This window comes from Homalodisca vitripennis, chromosome 5, assembly GCF_021130785.1.
Source record: "Homalodisca vitripennis isolate AUS2020 chromosome 5, UT_GWSS_2.1, whole genome shotgun sequence".
NCBI lineage: Eukaryota > Metazoa > Arthropoda > Insecta > Hemiptera > Cicadellidae > Homalodisca > Homalodisca vitripennis.
This window is the reverse complement of record NC_060211.1, coordinates 79,751,597-79,769,830: the sequence shown is the minus strand read 5'-3', so window position 1 is coordinate 79,769,830 and position 18,234 is coordinate 79,751,597. Positions and strand designations below refer to the sequence as shown.

The window sequence follows — 18,234 nt, the reverse complement described above, 5'->3', positions numbered from 1 at the left end:
TAAACATTAGAGTTCCTATATTCTTAGAAGAACACACAGTATAAAGCTTTTCATTGAATGTAATAAATTGTATCTTTAGTGTAGAGCTACATATACACCTTAAACTGGGAAATATGCGCTATTTGTAGTCTAAAACTCTGTTGCCTCGACAAACTGATCTCTAGAAACGGTTATGTAGTGGAATCCTTTCAGGTCACCTATACATCGTATACAGGCCACAATCGTTCACAATAGAATAGGTTTATTCCAGGGATCATATGGCGATATGACGAAGAAGGTTAGTTTTTTAATATCTCCTTCGCATTCTTAATATTAGATATTAAATTCAAAATATTAAAGAAGAATAGACGTTATAAAATATATAAAATAGTCGATACTGTGCGCAATTTGATGCGGTTTAACTTAAAGAAAACTCAATTGGAACTACGTTTTGCGTCATACGAACAATATTATATCTCCAACATATCTTATCACTTTTGAGTTTTTCTTATGGAGATTAATAATTTTTAAATATCTAAACAATGAAGTAATGAAAAGTTGAATATTGTTACGCATAACCAAACAATATTGGAAAAACTAAATGGATGCGTATCAACGTACCTTTAAATGAGGCATTTTAAAAGTTCTATAGAATAAACTAACAGAGTAAAAGTGTTTAATATTTAACATTCTTCTCATGAGACTAAAACCAAGATGGCCGCTATTACAGTCAGCTGTGAAAATTCAGTAGATGCGCGGATGGATATACAGTACGTATAATTTGGAGGTTATAGCTGTGGTGGCGGTACCGAAGTGCAGGTCCCGCATAGAAGTTTCACTAGTTAATTTTTTCAATGAAGGATATTTTAAACCGATAAATAAGATTATTTTTTTTAAATAAGACAATTAGCCTTACTGTGACAAATAATAATAAGTACAAAATAATAACTGTAGAGATATAACTGTATTTTAAGTGTAACTTTCAATTTGAGTACTAATAAAAACATTTCCTGCAACTACCAAACAACCATTCTTGAGCAAGAAATATAAAAATAAAATTGTGCACAGGATCCACACTTGGGATACGCCTAAACTAATATCTTTTTAAAAGCTTTAAAATTGAATTGAAGTATCAAGAGGACAAAATAAAGAGGTTTTGATGAGATCATGAACTAAATAGTTACCATCACCATTCATGCCGGTGTGAGCACAATATTTGTGTTAAGGTTAACAATTCTGAAGTATAAAGTACAATTTTCCTACTATAAAATATATACTAAAGACGGGTGAACCTGCTTACCTGTAAAGGAAGGTGAGTGGAGTCTCGCAGCGTAGTGGTGCCGGGGTGAGACCCTACTGAAGCGAAATCACGGTTTTGGTTAAAGTGGACATTGTACGTGTTTGATACGGATTCCGGTTCATACAGGATATGTCCAGATAGACACCTATGTGAGATAGCTGCCGACCCGAGATAATAGCGAGCTGACGAGGCCAGCGTGATTGTGAACGTCTCACCAATGCATATATGAGATAAGATGCGCTTTGAGATTCCTAAAAAATAAAGTCTGTTTCTCGAAAATTGTTATATAAATTAAAATTTTTTTGAAACTTTTAATTAAAAAAAAGCAAAACAAGACATCGTGTATAGATTTGCATTTTATGCAGTGCCTGAATGCATTTTGTCCAAGTTTCCAATGAACTTCCACGAAATACTACCTTAGTGTTGTTGCTTGGAGGCAAAGAGTCTTATTCTATTAGTCCCTGAATAAGTAAAATTGTATAACAAGCGTAAAGGTAAAGGATATATTATTTTACCAAGTGGATATCTTATTTTACTCTTCAATACTTATTATCATGGGAATGGAAATGAAGGGAGAGGAAAAGTGAGTGATCAAATATACTGATTTTTCTGCTAGTTCCCAAAACCTACAACTACAAAAAAAATAGTTATTTACCTGAAATATATTTTTATATTTTTTATTTAGTCAATACTTTTATTATTCTACAGGGCTGAAAACGTACTTCAACATGTTGTACTATTTGAAATTCAATCTAAAATTATTGAAATCAAGTGTTCCAGCGTGCATGAAAATGATCATAATTGGTTTAAAACATGTTGTAGGAATATTGGGTTGGATTCGGTAATCTGCCTGAAATACTTACAAATGTTTTCCAGGTAGTTAGAAGAGTTTATTATTCCAGACTAGACCCTTTGGAATTATAGTATGTTGTGGGATAGCCGATATCTATAGGGTTAATTCGTCACGAGTAAAACCCGATATAAATTCGATAAAATCGCGAAAACTATGAATGTAAAAGTTATAAAGATTTCCTTATTGGTTGTATTTCTATCTAGTTGAAATAGCATAGTTTAACATTTTAGCAGTTAACAAAATTTAATAGAATAGAGTTTTAATATTACTTACTTCAACCCAGTATTCCATCTTAGAAGCTGCCAGCAGTATTTGAGAGGGTTTCCAAAAAACAATTAATTTATTTCATATACAGTATAATATAAGGTTTGTCTTTAGTGTATTTTCATTTATATTGCCGTGTTCATAATTTGCTAATGCAGCTTTGACAGAATTTGTTTAACTGTTCCTGTGTAATCAGTTTAAAAGGTTGATTTTTAACTCTCGCATATTCATTTACAAGTATGTGCGTATACGTGGTTTGAGTTTTTCGTCTTCTTCATTTCAATAATTCATTTAATTTCAAAGCGTTTAATAAACCAACAAATATCCATAATTAAAATGTAAGTAAGAGTAAAGAATAAAATTATTGAGAAAAATAGATGCAGACGGTGTACACTGGACAAACAAATCTAGCAATGTGCAGACAAGATAAATCTTCCGTGGTACATATTATTGGAAACTATTTTTTGTTCAGAGCTAAGTACTCAGTGAGTGATAAAGGAGGAGTAAAAAAGATCATGTCCTCACTCAAATTTTTCATATTTAGTTTATATTAGTATCTACATTATAAACATATAAAGCGTGTACCTTATTTGCATTATTCAAATGTTTTAAACCAATCGTGGTAGGAGTGAGTACAACACTCAAAAGCAACAAAACTACACATAAAATTAATACAAGAACACAACTCCATCAATATTTAAGTTAATATTTCTTCTTATAAAGGTATTTTTATTTTTATTTTGAAGAAATAGCCACAACAGCGGTTTACCGCACACAAGAAACGATAACGCTTGATGAAAATGTGTCAAATGAACTTTTCTGAGTGAGGCTTCTTTATTGGTTGAGGGAGTCACATCGGTCGTGACTGATGGTCGTATGTGACTCTCAAATATTACTTGACTTGTTGCAATAATAATAGTAAAACATATTTTGTTAATATCTGCATTTTTTTTTTTAGAATAAATGATATAGCACAAGTGATGGTCACAGTATAAACCACTTCTTTATATGCTCGGTTATAGGGGTTTGACAGTTATTACCAACTAAATATTTGTATCGTTATTCTTAGACATTTATAACAGTCCATAGAAAATCCAATGCAATTTACTCAAGTTTAGTTTAATACGATCGAGTTGGCCGACTAAAACAGTTTTCGATTTTATCGCATGGAGCGTCTGAAGAGAAGTTACTCAGGAAGTTTTAGATTTATTCTTAAGGGGCTCAATCCTTATTGGTGCTATACACTCGGCCTGAAAGTATAATAACACATGTATATAACACATGTATAATTTTACAAATATATCCCTACATTGGGTCTTGTACACTTGTACTTTGAGGAGATTGTTTTGATATTATCTATTACATCTCGTGGAAATACGTGTTAATGTTTGATCTCCGATCACACTAGTCCTACGTGGGCCGATTATCATTTATTCATAGGTCCGTAATGTATTTCCGTAACACGGATCTAACCCTATGTTACGAGGGATTGTGGTTATCACAGTGAAAACCAAATAATTACTTTCTGATATCCAAAAAACATCGCTTTCCACAATTAATTTTGAATTATTATAGGTTCCTAAGTATACAGGGTGATTCATGAAGTTCTCCCCCCACTTCTACAGCACATTGTACTAGTAAAAATAATGAAAAAATGTTTATATAAACATAGGTCCGAAAACGCTTCGTTAGCGAGTTACAGCTAGCGAAAGATTTCGCCTGAATTCCTGGGTAAAGAGTAAAATAAAGCCATACTGAACTTTTGGAAAGGTTAATTAAGTAAGAAATATCGTGGATTCTTATGTATTTTTACCTGATAAAGCTAATAAAATTGGTTTCAGAAACTGTACCTGTAGTAGTTTTTGAGGGATTCAGGGTTAATGCAAAAAATTGGGGGCACGAAAACAATGTTTTTTTTTAAGTTTGATGTACAATAACTTTGTTAAATTGGTAATAAATACATAAAATCAACAAAATTGATTGTAGAGAATTTAATTCTGAGAAAATTGATATAATCCAAGTCTAAAATAAAACAGAAAATAAGTACCAAAAATCGATTTTATTCAGTATAATACATTACTAGTTTTTAAGCAAAATAATCAGGTTGGGCCAACCGTACAGCACCTTTTTTATAATAGATGTTCGAAAATGAGGCCATCATTATCAATACATTTTGCAGCACGTTTGTGTAATTGCTTTTGTTGCGTTTCTTAATTTTTCAGGACTCCCCTGTATCTGCACAGCCGAATCCATAATACGGGCAAATTAATTCATCACGAGAATTCACTTTTGTCTTGTATACAATGTCTTTCATCCATCCCCAGATGAAATAATCCAATGGAGGAGATAGATCTGGTGATCTTGGTGGCCAAGGGTGTCCACCCTCCACGACCAATCCAGTGTCCAGGAAATTGATGATTTAAGTAAGCAGAAACGGCACGTGAAAAGTGGGGAGGTGCTCCGTCATGCTGGAAGTACAAATTTTGTCTGAGATGTAAAGGAACATTCTCTAACAGCTGCGGCAACTCTTCTTGAAGGAAAAATGCAAATAGAACTCAGCATTTAGGCGTCCAGGTAATATGAAAGGTCCAATCAAGCCGATTGTGCAAAAGGCCACACCAGACATTGACGCTAAATCGGTGTTGAATGTTCTGTTCCACTACCTCATGTGGATTTTCTTCTGCCCATGAGTGTTCATTGTGCAAGTTATTGACACCATCCCGAGTGAAATTGTAAACATCCTCATCCGTAAACAAAATACGCTTGTAGAGTTTATTATTAATATTTAAAAAGTTGCAAAACTCCAAGCGAAGTGGACCATCCCCTAGCTGTAGATGTTGAACCTTTTTTGTTTATAAAACGGATAAAATTTGTTTCGATTAAGTGACCTCCACACCGCTGACAGCGAAACTCCTATCCGCCTAGAAATACGTTGTGTCTTACATCTGGACTGCGATGAACAGCATTAATAACAATATCATCATCAAGTTGGACAGCTCGTTCATAATTGGTTCTAGTACTTGGTAGTGATCCTGTTTCCTGAAGAGTACGAAAAGTTCCTGAAATTGTTTTGGTATCTGGAATCCTCCTATTAGGGTAACGTAGTTCATATTCTTCCACAGCAGCTCTAGCATTACCATTACAGTAACCCAAAATATAAAAACCATATCAGCGTATTCCTCTGATGTAAATAAGTAAGGTATTTTTTCGCTGAATAAACAATCGAATTATAACTCACAGAAAAAATTGCATTTAATAACACGATTCACAGAACCCGATCTCCTGCTGTAGCTTGCAAAACACCACTAATACACAGTTCTAACGTAACAGTACAGAATACCATTGTTGATCAGCTGTTATTCGTGCGTTACCAACTTAGAAATTAATAAAACAAAAAACTGCATTTCGATTGATTAGTAAACAATAATGGGAAAAATGTTTTGCTTCATTTACTTTCGAAACATTTGATGTAAATCTTTATTTAAAAAAAATACAACGTAATAAAACATGATATTTTTATTTACAAACAAATTTATTTAACAGTTTAATCTTGTTTTCCTCAATTTATCTCATCATTAAGGAACAAACATTTTGTTTTTGTTTTATTTTAACTAAAATACCGTACGGTATTTCTTTACAGCTAGTAATGTATTATACTGAATAAAATCGATTTTTTGGTACTTATTTCTGTTTTATTTTAGACTTTGATTATATCAATTTTCTCAGAATTAAATTCTCTACAATTAATGTTTGTTGATTTTATGTATTTATTACCAATTTAACAAAGTTATTGTACATCAAACTTAAAAAAAACATTGTTTCGTGCCCCAATTTTTTGCATTTAAACCTGAATCCCTCAAAAACTACTACAGTTACAGTTCTGAAACCAATTTTATTAGCTTTATCAGTTAAAAATACATAAGAATCCACAATATTTCTTACTTAATTAACCTTTTCCAAAAGTTCAGTATGGCTTTTAATTTTACTCTTTACCCAGGAAATTCAGGCAAAATCTTTCGCTAGCTGTAACTCGCTAACGAAGCGTTTTCGGACCTATGTTTATATAAACATTTTTTCATTATTTTTACTAGTACAATGTGCTGTAGAAGTGGGGGGAGAACTTCATGAATCACCCTGTATATCAGTTTGTGGTCTACATTTTTTATTAATAATCCTAAAGGAAAATTTTAATTAAATATATTACAAATATGAATTTAATTTAGAAGGAATAAATGTTATTATATGTGGTACTATTTGATCTTCAAACCATCAAACGGTTCCCATCCATAAGTTTCTAACTCCTGTCCAATCAGGAAATGATGAAATTAGGGATCGATTACAATTAATGGAATGAAAATTAAATTAATGCCAACAAACGTTATTATTTGATTATCAGTCATCTAATTCCCTACAGTTTCTAGTATTTTCTTTGGACGGATCCGAAGGCATTGTTGACTTTCTAAGGAGTATGTTTTATTACTTATAACGGAATTTTGGTGATGCGAATGAAAATCAAGCGTGTAGTCTGTAGCTAGATATGACTGATATACCTTATGTTATGCATTTTAAAAATCCTACGTGTATGAAACCGTAATCATTTTTTAAATTGTATTTAACCTCCTCAGGGCCGGCCTTAGGTGGTGTGAAGCCAAGTACAAGACTTTTAGTGTGGGGTTTAATTTAAGCCGAATCTTATTTAGGTTATAAAGTAGTCAATGAGAGTATACATGTAAACTTAAAAAGGTATAAGAATAAGGCTAGTAACGAAATCAAAGGCCTACTATGTAGACTATGCTGGAATATATACTATAAGGCAAACTGTTCGTTTATGAAAATGCTCTGTGCTGTTAAGTTATAATGTGTCTAGAAAATAACTTAGTGCGGGCCGACGGGCCTGAAATTTAAAGTTTCTGCTATGGAAATTTGTAGGCATATATTTGGGGGTAAAAAATTATCTTTGATTATTTTTACACTATGCAAATGATCCATATGATTAGTTAAGTACAAAAAAAAAACAAGTGAACGTACTAAATTATTTTCAAGTACCGTACATAAGTATTTTAACTATTTGTAGTACTTGGGAATCTAGGAAGTTTTAGATTCTAAATGCCACCTAGTTTATGCGTTGTGAGGTCATACATTTTTACATTAAATAACTTCGAAATTATATGTAATTTTCTATGAGTATTTGGTTAAATTGTTTCCACGATACTGCCCGTATCCTACCTGTACCTGTTTTCATATCGTGTGTATTACCAAAGAAAGTTTGTGAAATCCACACTAGTGGGATATGATATTCTAAATAGTGATATTCTAAAATCGCATGTTAGTTGCCTTGTTTTATTAAATGCAGTAGCTGCTTTAAAATAGTTTTAAAGAGCGGTAATAATATGGTGTTGATTTGTCTAGACATTGTTGAGGTAGTCAATTTCTTTAAGAGCAGCCTGCACCTGCATGACAATACAGGCAGAGTTTTCATATCTTTGCTAACCATCAGCTGTTCTCTGATGTTGAGACCAACGAACTATATTAATTCGTTGGTTGAGACAGACCAATTTTTCATACACGTAAAACCAAAAACAGTGTTGGATGCGGGATGAAGAGGGGGGATTAAAACACAACAGTCGTTGGACTATTTTGGTGCAAGCTGATCTAGTTGTTATTTTATGATGTATACGAGCTACTACTTCGAAATTATACTATTCTAGAATAGGTTGTGAATAAGTTAAACGTTATCTTAACCCTATTTATTGAAGTTGTATGCCATTATCTGGTCATTTACCACTTTGAATCTCCAAATTAGTAAATTTGCCACTACAGGGAGCAAGCATTTTCTGTATTTCTTAAAATTCCTTTTCTACCAGTTATATTTAATTAAATCAATTACATTTAATTAAACGTATGGCATTATCCAAGATCATAAAATGCATTGAAATGCTATGACTGTATTCTGCTCGAAAGCATAGTTTTTAGTTACGTAAACAACAAAGATTTATGATCTTGATATTCGTCTCCAACAAGGATCTGAACTGAAAATACGATAATAATCCAATGAATTCACTTTATCACTAGCATGTTCAACTGGAGTATGCAAGACGAGTAGTATTGTAAGAATTCTTATTGTACCCTAGAATGCACAGTTAGTTGAAAACAAGTAAATAAGGTCAGTACCCTCACGCGCATGCTCACTATGACGTCACAGTACTACTGACACCGACCCTCATCTAATGATCACTGGGGCGGTGTAGAGGCTCTTGGGATACATTCCTTCATGATATATTTATTGTGTCTTGACCCTTCACTAATGTAAACAATATGAAACCAAATGATATTACACTTTTTCAATGCCGCGTAGGTTGTAACAGTAACTTTCATTATATTTGTTACAACAAAAATGTTAAGATACATCGATTGTGTTCAAGAACTTAAACTTCATGTTAATTTCTTCATAGGGCACTGATAAATCTGATTAGGCATCGTAGAACCTTTTATGGTGTTCTAATCTAAAAATTTATTATAATTGAATAAAACTTAGTTACACTCAAATGTTTTTTAAGTTTTTGTATATTCTTATAATTTGTTCAGTGCACTCATTAAATCAAACCAACGTTATTATTTAGCTGAGATTTTTATTCATGTTGTAACACTGTTTAAAAGTGTTTCTTGGAGTGGGCATTGGGTACCAAATCCCTCACTTAGTGCCTACTGATAAAATATACTATACAAGTTCTTTTACCTTTCGTCACATGTCGATCCTACAATTAATTTATAAACGTTCCAACACGATAATGCATTATCAGGAATGCATATAACATATAATAAGTAAAGGAAATATCACTCAGCCTTGAACATCATCAGTTAATTCAAATTACATAAAAACATGTCTCAACATACTTATACAACACAGATTAAACACACATTACTCTAAAATTGGCCAAGTCATAATGTAATTGGGCGCGTTTATAGTTACAGTTGTTTCAAAGCAAAGTTAACAAAGCCAAACTTCTGTTGATAACAATGGGAGAATTGTAAGTTAAGTAGCGCCATTTGCCATTGGTACCCAACTACAACCATTGATGTGGCCTGTACCTATTACAACGTGGAGACGAATATTATTATATATGTGCCGTTACTAAATCATATAAAGTAAAAACTTTGATCGGCTCCAATTTCCAGTTGGCATCAAACAGTATTAGATCAATTAAAATGCAACATCGGCATTGAAAGAACTTCCGGAATGCAGAGGTTTTAACATTATGATATATCGTAAACTTGATTTTCTTTCACTGTCCTATAAATAATTATTCTAACGAGAAAAGACAATCTTGGAGGAAACAGAACTTTAGACATTGAACGTGTAGAAAGAGGACCTGGCGAAAAGAAGATATTTTGTTTTTGTCATTAAATATCATAAAACTTAATAGAAATTACTTTTACAGAAGGTGTATCGTAGAGCGCCTCGTCAGGCGGGTATGTTGTTAATCATTTACTATCTAAACTTTACCTCTTCTTTCCTCCAGAGAAATGTAATCATTGAAATTAAGACTCATATTTGTGCCGAAATTAGTGCAATATGATAGTCTATAGTTTTAAATTAAGTGTAAACTAAACTAGTTAATAAATATCCTCCTACAAGTGTATAAATGTATTATTTACCTTCAAGAATATTAACCTACAGCTATGTTAGCATTAAAAGTGTTGTGTAATAATTTTGCATTTTTTCCTGTTATTGGAATGCATGTCATTGTTCAAATCTTTTCATTTGTATAAAGTGCAGGTGTGTTAAAAGCATAATTTGCTTTTTGAATATCTTTAGATTACTGTGTTTCTGTATATAACCTAGAAATGGAATTAGTAAACTTCAATCTGTCATGTTTAAAAGGTGTTTAAAAAATAAAATAAGTGTTTGCTTTTAAGTATCAAACTTCACGACTCTGAGGTAGAGGAAAGAAACAAACACAGAAACTAGGGGTGACCAGTGATGTGGGGACGAGGACTATCGTACACTAACTGTTCCTTTACTTAGTTTGGTAATAATATAAATAAAATTATGAGAAGCTTCTTAAATTTTGTTATAACGAGTATACCAAAAGCTCTGTTTTTGTAGCCCACAAAACACTTAATGAAGTATTATATTCTTACCCTAAGAAAATATTGACTCATAATTTGGACAAAAGTATTGAAATCATAATAAGAGACCAAATAAATGGTTTTATATTAGTGAATATTGTAATGGAAACAATAATAGTAACAGTCTGAAAACAAGGTTTACTTTTACTTCAGCCAATTATAGCTTCAGGCACTATGCTGAAAAACGTGAGTGACATGTATTGTGGTCAGATGATCTTATTTGGGTGAACACGTCATGTCGCAAGCCGTGTTGTCAAGTTTATTGTCGTAAGGTTCGCTGATTGCTGAGCAGGGGGTCGCAACATCAAAGGTAGCTGAGCACTCCCCAATGGAGCCAAGGCTGTCTAGAATTGTGTTTAACTGAATAATGTTCCATTTCCTGGTCAGTCCTCTATCACACGCCTTTGACTCTAAATTGCCCACCTCCTTTACACCAACCATCTCGACTGTCCTGCTTACTACCATCCTCTCTGGCCGCTTCGCCAAGAGAAAAGTCCCGGTCACATATTCACCTATTATTGTCAGATGTATTGTAAGGACGTGTTTTATCAGATGTATTAATTCACTATACATTATACTGTAAAAGCAGTCATTATTTGTTTGGATCTACATTATTCAGTAGCATGGCCTCACCGATCCGCTTGCAAAAAACATATACTCTAAATTTTATTATAACACTTCATAGTTTAGAACTATTTTATGAATGGCCAATAACGCAAAAAAGGCATTGTTATGGTTTGAGCACTCTGGAATCTGAATGCAATGTACGAACTTATTTCCACGAGGGCCCAGACAGGCTGATTACGAATGATACAGTGGTGAAAAGTGTTTGAGACTTTTCTCGATAACCATAAATTAACCAAGGGTTTGGCTTAAGTATTACTTTATAATTGAACTTCAAAAAGCACAACAAAATAAAGTAAAAATAAAAAACTCAACATTTGTAATCAAACGTTTCTAACAGAATCGTTTTCAAAAAGTCAAAAGAAAACAACAACAAAAATGAATTATTATTATTCTGGCCAAACTATGATCAGCTAACGAGCTAACGAGTTCTATGTACATCATGTTTGTTGATACGCTTGGTTCACCCTGTACATTACATAATCCTTAGATCGTCTGCAAAAAGAAACTGCTCTCCGGGGTGTTTCTGATCTGATGTTTTTATTTTCATGTACTGGTAAAGAAACTGCTATTTGTGAAGGAAACAGGATTTTTACGGACATTTGCCATCGTTCAGTGAAACAAGAAAACAGTAACACTACGTTTCGAGATCTGCAATCTGATCTCTTCTTCAGGTAAAGAACTAACCTAATACATAATTACAAACTAGGTTAAAATAAACAAATCTTACTAAAGCGTTCATAATTTAACCTAGTTTGTAATTATGTATTAGGTTAGTTCTTTACCTGAAGAAGAGATCAGATTGCAGATCTCGAAACGTAGTGTTACTGTTTTTCTTGTTTCACTGAACGATGGCAAATGTCCGGAAAATCCTGTTTCCTTCACAATCCTTCCATCGTCAAAAATAACCTTTAAACAAAGAACTGCTATTTAATATGGTTTTATTAGACGTAGCTCGTTCTGGAATACGGGGCTTAATGAATCTCTCATTCCTGACATATACAGCTCCATTTTCACCATCCTTCACTTCATATGAACGATTTCCTCGACTATTGACCACTTTAACACTTTTCCATGAGTCACCTTCAAGCTTCTTCTTGTACCAAACCTCTTCATCAACAGTTATTTATTTGAACACCTCTTCTCTTGTTTGAACCACATTCTTGTTGTATGTACCTGCTGACAATAAAGGACAGTGGTCATGTTGCATCATTTCGAACACCAAATCATGAATCTTGTTGCGTTGTGTGTGAATCCTTAGGGTGTAAGTTCCTTGAACTCTTATTTGAGATCCACCAAATTGCTCTAATTACTGCTCCTGACTCAATAAGATTGAAAAATGTTACACCAACAAATCTCTGCAGAGTTTTTAGGCCAACAATGTTATAAGATGCTCCTGTGTCCATATGAAAACGGGCGTCCATCACTCCACTATCTCCTCGGATAACTCAGAGAGTGGCAAATACTCCCTCGCCAGGACGGTTTTCTATCTTCAGAATATCTTGGTTATCTTCCTAGACAGCCATAGAGACTTGCTTGATTTGTTTTTTACTTCTGCAAACGACTTAAAAATATCCCTTTTTACCTCAATGCCTGCATATTTTTGCTCAGTAACACTTCTTGTGAGAGTCATTAGTTGAAACCACATTGTTGTTTGGTTTGTTTTCATGTGTTTTGATATTGGACTCAGCATGTATCTTGTTGATTTTTTTTTAGGTCCTGCATTTTTCTCATTTGCAGTTTTATCTCCTCGCTACTTTTGCACATTTGAACAGCGTCGACCAAAGTGCCATCTTTTTACAGTAATAACTTTTCTCTCATCTTTATATTCTTTATTGAACAAATGATCTTGTCTAACATGAGCTCGTCCTCCATTTGCTTGAAGGCACACAGATTCACCTTGTGTCACGAGCCCCATGAAGTTCTCCTGGTATATCTTCCGTCTCCTGCTTGTTTGAATCAAACGTACCGAATATTCAACCATGGAGTTAGTGTCTGTTCCAGTATACGTAACACCTCATTCACTGTTGTCCTCTCAAATTCATCGATTAATCTGTAAATGATCCTGCAGGTCTCATCGCCAATGATGGTTATAATTGAAGCTACTTTAATAGAGTGGTCCTCGTCGCAGAGCCTGGTTGCTGAGGAATAGTTGCTGAACATCTTCCTAAAGTGCTGAATGTTCTCCCTTCATGCTGACATCAAGCTTTAGCTTAGAGGGTTCTGGTACTTGTCTCACCACGTACATCACGTTGCCAGTAGTGGAACCTGATGTGTTGTTGTAAGAAAAGCATTCATCTTGATCTGACATATTGCTAGGCCTTGATATTTGACTCATCTTCTATCTCAAACGTCCATTTTCTGCTTTAACAGGCTTTAAACAGTACAAGAGGAGAATGCTTGTCTAAGACAGGTCTTAGACAAGCATTCTCCTCTTGTACTACCATGATACGGTCGTTGACAAGGTGGTTGATCAAAGCTTCCAATTTTGGCACTTTATTCTCCTAACATTGTGATGAAAACTCTTCACTAAGCTTATAATTGAACGTTTTTTAAATTAAAACAATAGTTTTACTTTAAAAAAGCACAACAAAAATTGAAAAAAGTAACTCAACATTGTTATTCAACACTTTATTCTCCTAACAATTCTCCTAACATTGTGATGAAAACTCTTCACTGAGCTTATAATTGAACGTTTTTCAAATTAAAACAATAGTTTTAATTAAAAATGCACAACAAAAATAAAGAAAAGTAACTCAACATTGTTATTCAAAAGATTTTAACATAATCATTTTCATAAATTGAAAAGCAAACAACAAAAATGAATTATTATTGTTATGCTGGTCAAACTCATCAGCTAGTCAGCTGAATGTACTGGGTGTACATCACTTGCCATCCTATGGATTACGATAAGCCTTAATTGGAGAATACGGGTAAGAGACCTTCATGGAAAAAAGTAAATAACCCTTGACCTAGAGATCTTTCCACATAACTGTAAGTAATGCTTGGAACTTTTGTGGTGATCTCCGTTGAAAGTTTTTAGATCTAATGAGAATGTATCTTCGAAATTGTAAATGATTGTTACTAGGAGTTTCATCGTCCGGTTATGGATTTCGATTTGTAGGAGCCCGTAGGCATTGGCCTGATGGAGATGAACGGGAGGCTTGAAGTCGAAGTGATTTCTATCTATGACCACAGGAGAATTGAACTAGTATGAATAATGAACACCTCATTTTTGTACTGTGTGTGTAGATTACGTATATAATCTGTCACCTTTTAAATTTCCATTCCACTCAAGTAACGAAATACTCTATGTTTGTTTTTATTAAGAGAAACAAGAATTTGCAACCGTATTATTGAAACGTTTACATTAGTGCATTTAATATCAGCGAGTGACTACAGCACTTCAGAACGAATCTACTGTCCTGTGTGTAGAGAGTGACCTTGCCGTAGGTTGTACATAGAGTTGTCAATGACATCTGAGGGAGGACCCAGACACGCCCTACATTGTCAGCTGATTGCTGTGACGACCTTTCTATCTTTCTAGTGTTTGTATACGACAGAGATCGCCACTTCATTCACTAAAATCGAAGTCTTAAGACAGGAATTTGTTTTCATAAACAATAAAATTATTTCGAACAAATTTTAATTTTAAATTTAAGTTATTCCTTTTACATCATTGTGATTCTACGAGTTAAATTATAACCTAATTCGTAGGAGATGGATTAACAGTGGTTCTCTACGCTCTCTCCGATATGTTTTCATTGTTACCTACCATAGGGTTTTGAACATACGGACAATGGAGAGACCCTTAAAATTAGTAACAGTATCAGTTATGTCATATATTCCTGTAAATTAGCTGATTGGTAACTAGCCCGATCGATTATATTCCAGGATCACATTTAAGATCTCATTAAGGAGTTTTATAACACTCATGATCTTTCCTTGGCAACGCTGCTGTTACCACAACACCGTTACATAACAAAATATTTATACCAGCTCAGTTGAAAGCAGTAGGTAGATTTTGTGACAATAGAAATATTATTAATTTATTTCTTGAGATAAGAATATCTCGAAAGCCATTCGAGATATAAAAACGTGGTTTATTACAAAACGTCTAGGAAACGCTATTAGCATTCCAGAGCACTTTTAACTTTTTCTAATTCCTAAAAAAACTGAGTTGTGAATTTGTAAAAGGTTAAAAAGACAAATTCAAACTCTCACTGAAGTTGGTAACTAGGACCAGTTAAAAACTCGCTGTTTGTACCGTATATACTATCAATGGTAGTTCTAGGTCCTGCCGTCGAATGGTGCGCTAATCAGTATTATAATGAGACTTTTGTACACTATCTTTTCTGTAAAAATTACAATCAAGGAGCTAGGTGGCCCGTCCATTTACTTCACACGTGAATATCAATTAAATTAAATAAGATTCAGCTTATGAGTACTAGCATCTATCTTACTATTTCCTTCATGTATTTTGTCCACTCGATATCATTGAGCCAAGCCAGAGCTAAATTAATTAAATGTATTAAAATTAAGGACGTTTATATTAATCTCAAATACCTGGAGGATGGAAAGGAGAATATGCGCTCCAGAAGCCGAACGTCTTGTCACAATGGTCGTGGTTTAGGCAGATGACGAAGTCTCTTGGCGTCCAGCAGAAAAATGTTGACAAATACACAGTAAGAATCATTTACATTGGTAACGTGTTTTACAAGGTCACGACAGTAAGACTAAGCCAAGGCGACATTCGTAAACGTTATCCAAGTACCAAAACTTCCAACAAACTTCCGTATGCACAACAATACAACTATGAAATATGTAATTTTCGAGCAATGCAAAACTTTGCTGCTGTACGACGAAGTCACACAACACAGATGTGAAAAATATGTCCTCTCTTGGTGGTTACGTCACTTTGTGTTAGGTTAAAGCCATCTCTGAAAAGCTGCCAAGAGCAAGGCAACTGAAGTACACGTGGCTCGTTATTCCGCTGAATAAATAAACACATAACTATAACATCTCTGGCAATGATTTGTATGACTATAAATTATAGAACTTTTATTCCTTTAATGTTTATGTAATTGAGAGTCGTTTATAGGGATTTTACTGGGTTTGAAATGTTCAAGTAATAACGTGATTAGCAGTCTTCATAGTCATGGAAACTTGCTACACCATGAATGAGCATATATTTTGAGTGATATCAAAAGTGAATATTTTGAAAATGTTTAACTGGTGGAAAGTAACTGATTAAGAACTAGGGTTCTTGGAGTTTCCTGAGGAAGCCCTGAGGCAAAAGACACCTTTCATAATCAGAAATGTTAGGAAATTATCAACAGCATAAGTGAATTGATTTATGCCAACCAAATTTTTATGATCTTTTTCTTCGGCATGCATTTTCTGTACTCTCGCCTTCACCAACTTTTGACAAATAATGAAATGTTTAACCAGCTGTAAAACTACTTGATCAGCTACCTATGCCGTTAGTAAACATACATTTATGATTTAGTTACAGATAAAAGAGTATTCTAATAGATCCAAACGAAAACTTCTTTTAGTATTGATGATAAAGAAATATGTTTATTAAAGAAATAACGTATAAACTGTACATGTTTTATTGTATCGTTGCGCTTTTATATCGGCGCATTATAACTGGGCTAATTTAGGAGATCTAATTAGAAGGATAATTCAATTATTTAGCGTTAGGCCGAGAGTTTGATTGTATTAGGCTTGTTAAGATAATGTTCTAGACCATTTTCCAGGGTTATCGTGTTATTTATGTAAGTAAAATTAAAAAAGGAAGCATTTTCTTTCATCGATTAATAGAAATTAGTGTATTCCAATAAGAAGAGTTCCTCTTTCAATGAAAAGAAGCATTTGTTTACTTCTCCACTAATATATCATGACCAGTCTCACTGGAATACGAACCAGCTTCCACCAGATAAGCCTTACACACACGCGCTAGACGAGACCTAATGAAGTCGAACCTCTTGAGGACTGTTGTGCATCATTGTAAGCTTGCTGGTGCAAGTAAATATGTGCTCCAGTAACAGTTGTAGTCTTATAATCACTTGTTGCATTGAGTGGAAAAACAGTCCGGTAGCCCAGTAACAGTAGTAAAGTCATAATCACGTGTAGCATTGAATGGGAGGAAATAGTCCGGTAGTCCAGTAACAGTAGTAATGTCATAATCACGTGTAGCATTGAATGGGAGGAAATAGTCCGGTAGTCCAGTAACAGTTGTAATGTTATAATCACGTGTAGCATTGAATGGGAGGAAATAGTTCGATAGCCCAGTAACAGTTGTAATATTGTAGTCACGTAACATAGCTATAGTAGGAAAGGTTTATCCAATTTGAATTTAGCTCAAGTTCATCTTACTTTTAGTACAGCGTCTGGTATCAGGCCCTTACTCAGACTTGACTCCTGGGATCTGGAGTCATGTTCGTCTGAACAGATCTAGAGAAAGTAGGCGACAAAGAAGCTCATAACGAATCTTTACTAACCTCAATTGCTCTACCGTGCTTAGACATCATGTCACAAACATCGTAGTGCACTCAATTGTGCACCTGATAAGACAATGATACTACCACTTCACCTATTTATAGGTATCTCTGATTTCGAAACGATGCCGACTTTCGTTGGATCTCTTTTGACGATTATGACTCCAGAAACCAGACGCTGCAATAAAAGAGAAGTGAACTGGAGGTAACTTCAACATTTAAATTATAATCACGTGTTACATTGAGTAGAAGAAAATAGTCCAATAGCCTAGTAACAGTAGCAATGTTATAATCACGTGTTACATCGAGTGGAAGGAAATAGTCCGGTAGCCTAGTAACAGTAGCAATGTTATAATCACGTGTTACATCGAGTGGAAGGAAATAGTCCGGTAGCCTAGTAACAGTAGCAATGTTATAATCACGTGTTACATCGAGTGGAAGGAAATAGTCCGGTAGCCTAGTAACAGTAGCAATGTTATAATCACGTGTTACATCGAGTGGAAGGAAATAGTCCGGTAGCCTAGTAACAGTAGCAATGTTATAATCACGTGTTACATCGAGTGGAAGGAAATAGTTCGGTA

The 18,234-nt window shown here is 34.1% G+C and overlaps 1 protein-coding gene across 2 annotated transcripts in view; it reads right to left on the bottom strand.

Annotated features, from left to right (window-relative positions):
* Window positions 1-15,957, bottom strand: part of LOC124362415 — a 49,446-nt gene extending 33,489 nt beyond the window's left edge. The window contains exon 1 of one of the 2 annotated variants that reach the window (XM_046816888.1): window positions 15,717-15,957. In XM_046816888.1, coding sequence (XP_046672844.1) covers window positions 15,717-15,846 — 130 coding nt within the window. In that variant the 5' untranslated portion in view covers window positions 15,847-15,957. Of the gene's footprint in view, window positions 1-1,279; window positions 1,423-15,716 lie in introns of those variants that run through there. The other variant, XM_046816889.1, reaches the window with a different exon arrangement.
* Between the last annotated feature and the right edge of the window lie 2,277 nt (window positions 15,958-18,234).